This window comes from Temnothorax curvispinosus, unplaced genomic scaffold (assembly GCF_003070985.1).
Source record: "Temnothorax curvispinosus isolate PA1 unplaced genomic scaffold, ASM307098v1 QBEX01014876.1, whole genome shotgun sequence".
In the NCBI taxonomy this organism is placed as follows: Eukaryota; Metazoa; Arthropoda; class Insecta; order Hymenoptera; family Formicidae; genus Temnothorax; species Temnothorax curvispinosus.
Window position 1 is genome coordinate 1 of NW_020224656.1, and position 8,679 is coordinate 8,679.

Below are 8,679 nucleotides of genomic sequence, written 5' to 3' on the forward strand. Positions count from 1 at the left end.
CTGCTTCGTAGCCGAGCGTTTCGTCGGGCGCGAGTCTTTCCGTGTAATGCTAAGACTCCATACATGCGGTGAGCTCCGGCAAACGCATGCGGAAGGCGACTCCATGTACGCGGCAGAGCCTAGCGCCATGCCACGTACGGAAATCGAAGATGCGGATGTTTTCAGATAAAATAACCATACTGCGTGTATACATCTATAAAAACGACAGTTGTATAACCTAAAATAAACGGATACACAATATTTTTCCTTTTTGAAATAAACGATTGATCTTATTTATAAACATTTACTTTGAGTGACAATAGTTGAAATAAAATAATAAAGTTGGAATAAGTAATAAAAAAATATAATCAAAATAAATAATAAAATCAAAATGAATTGCAATGACAAACTTGTCTTGCTATTGTTGCTACGAAGAAGGCGAAGACGACAAGAAAGGCAACAAATTAATCGGAGAACACCTCGATGGTGGGTTCATCCTATAATAGAGGAACGATATTTTCAAGGTGCTTACAATAACCTTGTGCTTGAACTTCGACTTGACACAGAGCGTTTTTTCAATTTTCATCGCATGTCACCTCTTCAATTTGATCAATTATTAGCAATGGTAGAACCTATTATTACAAAAGTACACTGCACAAGAGAACCGTTGCATCCAGGACTGCGATTATCATTAACGTTGCGATACCTTGCATCTGGAGATAGTATGGCGAGTCTACATTATCTGTACCGCATAGGTAAATCTACTGTGCCAAAAATAATTGTCGAAACAACGGAAGCGCTTTGGCTGACACTACAGCCTCAAGTACTTCCTCCACCAACTGTACAAACATGGGCTAAAATTGCAGAAGATTTTGAAAATAAATGGAATTTTCCAAATTGTATCGGAGCAATTGATGGAAAACATGTTACTGCACAATGTTTCAAAAATACGGGATCAGCTTTTTACAATTACAAAGGCACATACAGTACTGTTTTAATGGGAGTTTGTGATGCTGATCTTCGCTTTACATATGTTAGCATCGGTTCTGCTGGTAGAGAAAGCGACGGAGGTATTTTTCAAAGTCTAGATTTTGGAAGATGCATCGAAACAGAAACACTGCCATTACCTCCACCTAAAGTCTTACCGGGTACAAATACTTGCCTTCCCGCAGTATTTGTTGGTGATGCAGCGTTCCCGTTATTGAAGAATTTGATGCGACCATACCCTGGTGCTAACTTGAGTCCAGAAAAAATTATTTTTAATTATCGCTTGAGCAGAGCAAGACGTGTAATCGAAAATACATTTGGGGTAATGTCAGCCAGGTGGAGAATATTTCGACGACCAATTGTTGCGTCACTTTCAACTGTAGATAGCATAGTTAAAAGTTGTGTGGTGCTGCACAATTGGCTTCGAGATGCGGAGCTGAAAGTTTTGCCTGGTCAGAGAAGATATGTTCCAGTAGGATTTATAGATGTAGAAGATCACTATGGAAATGTACAAGCTGGTCAATGGCGAAACGGAGAACCACTTGGTGCACTTCAAGGTTTTGCACCAAATGTATCAAGAAACTCTGCAAATGACGCCAAAATAATTCGAAATATCTACACAGACTATTTTATGAAGGAAGGTCACGTACTTTGGCAGTGGAATAAGCTACCTGACTTTCAACGGGAAGCGTATATGCAACAGGCAGAAGGTAAATTGATTAAAACACATAATTTTTAAAAAATGCAATCGATCAAGTTATATTTTGTTCCTCTGCCACAACTTGAGAAAGCGCTTGTAATACAAGTGTCTTTAAACGTAATTTCGCATTTACGTTTAGATGCTGTGAATCCCGCGATATAGACAAATAGAAAAGATCGTCTGAATTCATGGTGTCGGTTGAAGTTCGTTTTTCCACAAAGTTTAAAATTGCCTGATCGACCGCATCTGTACGCGTTTCAGTCAATTGCCTTTTTCCTAAAAAAAAAAAAAGTTAAATATTAATATCATATCTATTATTTATATCAAATTTTCGCAATTATGTGATACATAATCTTTATTATTTCATAGTGAAGTAAAATTTGGCACATTAATCAACTATTCTCTTTTTACTAATGCATTGTATAAATAAGATATTCAAGTAAATCAGTTGTAAGATAGAAGCACTGCACAAACTGTTTTTTAAAATACTTAATTAAATAATTTAAATGTGATTTATTTTCAAATAAAGAGATACAATAAATTTACCTCGTTTTGCAGGTTGGGTCTGATTTTGTTGAGAATGGCTATCAGAATAGCTCTCAGAATGAGGCGACATGCTCGGAGGTCGAGATTGAGCTCTTGGAGGACGAGTCAAAGCACTATTAAGCGAGACACTATACGGACAAGGCGAGGCACTATTAGGACGAGGCGAGGCACTATTAGGACGAGGCGAGGCACTATTAGAACGAGGCGAGGCACTATTAGGACTAGGCGAGACACTATTAGGACGAGACAAGGCACTATTAGGACGAGGCGAGGCACTATTACGACAAGACAGTATACTTAACGGACGCGGTGGACAGAATTGTGTTTGTCCTGCCTGCCTCGTATTAGTATCCTGCATATAGTCCACTGTAAAATAATGTTTAAAATGTTGTATAAAAGTCTTGTTTAAAACTATAATACGCATAAAATACTTTCTACAAAAAATTTTTTTTCATGTAGTACATACTTTAGTTAACATTTTATTGTGTATATATACACAATTACTTTATAATTATATATATATATATATATATATTTACACAAATATGTTTTGTTCAATTTACCTTGAAACTCTTCTGTGTCATTTTGCATATATCCTTCTGTTTCAAATGTCTCCAATGGTGCTGACGATGACGTATCAATGGATGATGGACGTTCAATGACAAAACTTTGGCAGTTTGTTACAGTTCTAATTAAGAAATTATAAAACAAAAATTATATTAGTTTATGTAAAAGCATACTATTTATGAAAATGAGGAATTGACAATTACAATCGTCATTCAAATAATAATTCCAGTAAGCAAGAAATATCAAGAAACATTTCAACTACATTGCAGTAACGTTGTAAGTTGCTGCAATATAGTTGAAATGTTTCTTGCTCACTGGGATGACACTAACGTCATGAATTTTGTTATGCTATCAACCACATCAAAATCATTATAACTTTACCCTGGTAACACAATCTGATAGCTCAGATACGTCCCGAAGAAGTGCGCAAGAAAACAGTCCAAAATTGTGACAGAAGTGCATAATATCTGTGATTGAACGAGTACTTACTGTACTATTGCACCAGTCTGCTGTAATAGTACAGTAAGTACTCCTTCAATCACAGATATCATCAGATTCTGTCGCAATTTTGGACTGTTTTCTTGCGCACTTCTTCGGGACGTATTTGAGCTATCAGATTGTGTTACCAGGGTACATTTAAAAAAAGTAAAACTTACTTGCGAGGTTCCACTACATCCGACAAAAAACTTAAGCTTGCCATAAGTGGCCATGGAAAAAAATGATGAGCTGCTTGCCCACTTTTTGTTACGGACTTCTTTTTCTCTTTTAGGTACCTATCTCGAAGCTGTCTCCATCGGTTCTTCACAAACTCATCTATTTAAATTTATCATAATTTTATTATTGTTAACATTATAAATTTTTTTATACCTAAAAACATATTTATAAATTATTTCAATTCTAGAAGTAATTTTATTTTATTTTGATAAATACTGGCATTGGGTCATAAGAATATGACTTAACTTATAATAAAAACTCAAGAAAACTTTATTCTATTTGTATTTTTAAAATGAGTGTTCTTCGATAAGGATCAGGAAGTTTATAATACATTTTTTAAGGGACGCTAGAAATGTTTTCAAACAATACATACCAGTCACATTAAGTTCCTGAGCTACCTGACACCACAATTTTTTTTTTAAAACGTTGTCTCTATACTCTTTGTTTTTTAAATCCCATAACTGCGGGAGGCTTCTGACGTAATGAATAATAAGTTCATTGACGTTCTCAGAATTATATTCCACATTTGGCGAATTTTCATCGTTGATCGATTCCATGGTTGATAGCTGGTTTCATACGACATAACCTGCAACGTCAGCTATAAACATTCAGTGGTTTTCACCAAATTCCGAAAATCTCCGACGGTTCTCGACTCTAGCCGAATGACGTGCGGTAGTGCGGAAAAATTAAAATATTTTGATCTCAACGCAGTACGGTGCGGCATGCCGGAACTTGACCTGCGCCTGGCTCCTGATTGGTCACCGCAGCATTTTCCGGAGCTCACCGCATGTATGGAGTCTTAGCATCAGTAAGGTAAGGTTTCGACCAATCGCGTTGCTCGATCCGGCCGTCCGTAAAAATTTCTAATTAGCTGATCCAGTGGAAAAACTCCAGGCACCAGGGGCTGTGAGTGGCTGTGATTAATCGCAACCTGGTCAAACGGGACGCTCTCCCATGTATGCAATACGGCCGTGTGTGCAATACGGCCATGTGTGCAATACAATCGTGTGTGCAATACGGCCGTGTGTGCAATACGGCCGTGTGTGCAACACAGCCGTGTGTGCAATACGGCTGAGTGTGCAATACGGCCATGTGTGTAATACGGTCGTGTGTACAACACGGTCGTGTGTGCAATACGGCCGTGTGTGCAATACGACCATGTGTGTCATACGGTCGTGTGTGAAACACGGTCGTGTGTGCAATACGGCCGTGTGTGCAATACGGCCATGTGTGCAATACAACCGGGCTGTGTGTGCATTACGGCCGTGTGTGCAATACGGTCGTGTGTGCAATGCGCTGTGTGCAATTACCACTTGGGTTGATAGAAAGACCCTCAGGAATACAAAGATACATACCACTTGGGTTAAGTTAGGTAACACAATTTTATTTTATTTTTTAAGAGTAGTTGCACCACAATTATTTTTCAAAGCAATATATATATTTTCTTTGTAGTTGGCGTAAGGGTGCCTCCCCATGCACGACGGAATCTCGGAAAACGGAATCTCGGAATCATTCTGATTGGTTAGTCCCAATCAGAATGATTCCGAGATTCCGTTTTCCGAGATTCCGATGGGGAGGCACCCTAAGGAGAAATAAGGCTACTACCACTTAGGTTGGTACGTATCACTTGGATTGAGTTTGGTAACACAATTTTGTGATATAATAATCTCTTTGCATAAACTATCTTTATTGCTTATCTCCGCAGGGTTTGCAAGGCGTTTTTATAAGGAACGTTACCCAAACCTTTACACTACTACCCTTCTCCTCTCACTTTAACCCTTTGGACTAACAGCTTAACGTCTCTTCCGAAAGACGGAGCCCAGTTTGCTCCGCACAGGTGGGCGGCGCAGACCGACTTGCGCCTGGCTAACGTCGGAAATAAATTTACGTTTATCGGGGATCGTCCATTATCGACCTTACGTGGTCATCACCTGACATCCTCCGTAAAATCACCGACTGGTCGGTTAGGGAGGACCTGGAAACTCTCTCCGACCACCTCTGTATCTCCTTTAAGATATCCGGCCCTGGTCGGTCTGTCTGCGCTCCTGCACTTTGGCTGCCGAAGCCTGCACCGCGCTGGAATTTTCGTGAGGTGGACAAGACCCTCTTTCAAGAATCTATGGAGTGGTCATGTGCGGTCACTCCTGCGGATGACCCGCACATGATTATACTGAAACCGGACAAATGGCTTCACCAATGTTGTCGTGCTGCGGTTCCTCTTGCCCGACCATCCGGAAAGGGCCGTGGGATGTATTGGTGGAGCCCGGAGATAGCCCGTCTACGTGCCGAGTCTGTGAGGACTAGACGAGTGTGGACTCGTGGACGACGGAGGGATGCTCGTAAAGTTTCGGAGCGGAAAAGAGCCGACTATATAAGCGCTAACCTCGCTCTTAAATACGCCATTAAGAGGGCAAAATCCAGCTCCTGGCAGGAGCTGATCGACACCCTGAATGACGATCCTTGGGGTCTTCCCTACAAGATCGTTCTAAGTAAATTACGCAAACCTACACCTAGTTTGTCCTTTACCTTGGAACCAGAACAACTTCGTGATCTCCTGCATAAGTTGTTCCCTCCGGGTAACCGATTAGCCTTTGTTGATTTTGGACTCTTTATTTTCGCGCCTGGGGATTTTTCTTTCCTCTTGGGACTTCTGGGGGCGTCGGGCGCCGCCTGGCGGCGCTCCTATCTTCCCTCCCTCCGCGGTCCGGTGCGTCGACTGGTGCGACGTTCCCGGATCGTCTTGGGGGGGCTGCTGGGTCGCGGTCGGCCGGCGCCCGGCGTCCCTGGGCGTCCCTGGGCGTCCCTGGGGCTTCTTGTCTTTTTCCGCTTCTCTTGGGCGTTGCCTGGGGTGCCTTCTTTTGGGTGGGGGTACCTTTCGTTTCGCTCTTTGAGGGACTTGCGTTAATCCTTCTTATTATGTACTCGAGATCTGTAGGAGTTTCTCTGGGGCTCGGCCTGCCGGAACTGGCTGGTCGTTGCTTTTTGGGCTCGGGTGTCACTGCTCACGCAGTGACTCCCCTGAGCTCTTTGCGGTCGCCGGTTGCGGTGGGTCGCTCCCTTGGGGGACTCTGAGTATATGACCTCTCTTCCTAGAGGATTGGGGGATGTCAATCCTCCCCTTTCTCCTTTCCTTTACTGATTGGTGATGGGTCGTCTTCTCATCCCTCTTGTGTCGAGAAACGTGTGGACTCATGTCCCTGTTTGCTACTCGTGGAACCCCTCTCCGGATAGAGGGATCTCCTGTTCGTCTGGTCATGTCGTGTGCATGTGGTCTGGGATGCGGAATCTGTGGTCGAACTATCCGCAGCCGATGAAAAGTCCCCTCGATGGCATGGCTACCCGCGGTCATGGCACGAAGGCTCTCCGAGGTGGTGGAACCACGGTTTTCTGACCGTGGTTCGTACTAGGAATGGGTTCTTCCGCGGACGAAACATCCCAGGTTTTGATCCTTCCGCTTGTGATCTTGTGTTATCATTTAGCTGTCTTCTGGCGCTCTGCGCCCGGATTTTGTCTCGTCATGTGATGTAATACCTCTGGTCTCCCGCGTGGCTGTAGTGAGAGTGACTGTAGTCCTTTGTGCTGTTTGTTTAATTTTAAATCTTTATATTATATTTATGTAAAATTTAAAAAAATAATTTAATAAATCTGTTCATTATATTTTGTATATTATATATCTACACAAGTATCTGCTGTTTAAATGTTCTGTGTATTTATGTTTTTATATTAAATTGTTTATAAAAAATAATAAAATGTAAGAAAAGGTAGAATAAACGAAAATTTTAAAAGTATTATAAAATTATTTATTTAACATGCATTGCCATACTTTTGCTATCGTATCTCTTGCTTAATGTGGTACACTTTTTCTTATTAAAAACTCTTAATCTAAATACGACAAATCGACTTATTATTTTTTTATGTAACTGGTAACAATTCAAAATATGATCGGTCTTAACCTTATTCAATTTATCTATTAAAAAAGATTTCAAATCTTTTATATTATCAAAATATTTCGAATAATGACGGAACATTTGTTCTAATTTCCAAAATAATATAAATGTTTTTATATTAGGAAAATATAATGAATTTGTTGTGTAACTTTTTAGTTTCACTAATTTTGCAAATGAATAGCGCAATGGTGTTTTTAATAAAACTGATTTTAAACAATTTGTACATGTTACACATATTTTATGAATTGATTGCAAAATATATCCAGCAATATTATATAAATAATTCATTTCAAAAGATGACATGTTCAATACATTTGCATTTTCATTAAACAGTGGAATATTATTATTGTTATCTTCTATAATATTACTAGATTGAATCTTCTTTTTTTTTTTCATCTGATATGTATTCAAGAAATCCTGACAAATATTCCTTATCATCGTCATCATAATTACTACTACTTATACACTTCATATACATTGCAACGGAAATTAATTTTAAATCATTTTTAAACTGTAGCGGATGAGGTATGACATTTTTAGCTCTTAGTTGGGAAAAAAGATTTTCAATACAATCCTGTGTAAACCGAGAAGTAAAAATAAATTTAAATTTTTTATTTGTGATAAGATATTTAGTTAAATCAATTATTGATTTAGTGGTAATTATTATGCCTCTTTGCACCGGTTTAAAATCACCTTTACCTATTTTTAATTGCTTAAAGATATTAATAACTTTACGTATTTATGTAATACGTATTTATACTTCATTAATAACTTCATTACGTTTACATCAAAAATATGTGTGTGAAATATTCAGTTACCTGTTAAAAACTTGTAAAACTCGCAATATCTTCTATTGCGTGCAATGGTATAGCACCTATATAATTCGATAGGACTGTCTAATTGCGTGCTGGTGGACACAATCGCAGAAATCCCTTTAGAGTTCCGTTCATTTTACTGATAACGAAAGCTCTGTTATTGCGTCGCAATAGTAATTTTACAGTGCACGTGCCGGCACGCGGTAGTTTCAGGTAGAGACCGTTTCAGGTTATGTGAGTTACGCCACCACACACGCCTGACACGCCACGACAGAGTGAGATAGTATATATATCGTTTTCTCTCTCGTAGGTTTTTGAGGAAAAATGTCGGACGTTGGCCAGACTCTTATTATAGGGTCTCTAGACCACACTGCCGCCCTATAATAATCTCTTTGCAATTGGCGCAATTTAATTTAAAGATTTC

At 39.6% G+C, this 8,679-nt stretch overlaps 2 protein-coding genes across 2 annotated transcripts; one reads left to right on the forward strand and one right to left on the reverse strand.

The window, feature by feature from the left end:
- The first annotated feature begins 60 nt into the window (after nucleotides 1-60).
- On the forward strand, nucleotides 61-2,312 carry LOC112465046 (protein ALP1-like). Its single transcript, XM_025032418.1, has 2 exons — nucleotides 61-1,676; nucleotides 2,225-2,312. The coding sequence occupies exons 1-2, from the start codon at nucleotides 371-373 to the stop codon at nucleotides 2,233-2,235; spliced, it is 1,317 nt and encodes a 438-aa protein (XP_024888186.1). The 5' UTR covers nucleotides 61-370; the 3' UTR covers nucleotides 2,236-2,312.
- Nucleotides 1,700-4,293, reverse strand: LOC112465047. The gene is made up of 5 exons (XM_025032419.1): nucleotides 3,867-4,293; nucleotides 3,436-3,592; nucleotides 2,776-2,900; nucleotides 2,213-2,578; nucleotides 1,700-1,942 (listed from the first exon to the last, which is right to left on the reverse strand). The coding sequence occupies exons 1-5, from the start codon at nucleotides 4,048-4,050 to the stop codon at nucleotides 1,719-1,721; spliced, it is 1,056 nt and encodes a 351-aa protein (XP_024888187.1). The 5' UTR covers nucleotides 4,051-4,293; the 3' UTR covers nucleotides 1,700-1,718.
- Between the last annotated feature and the right edge of the window lie 4,386 nt (nucleotides 4,294-8,679).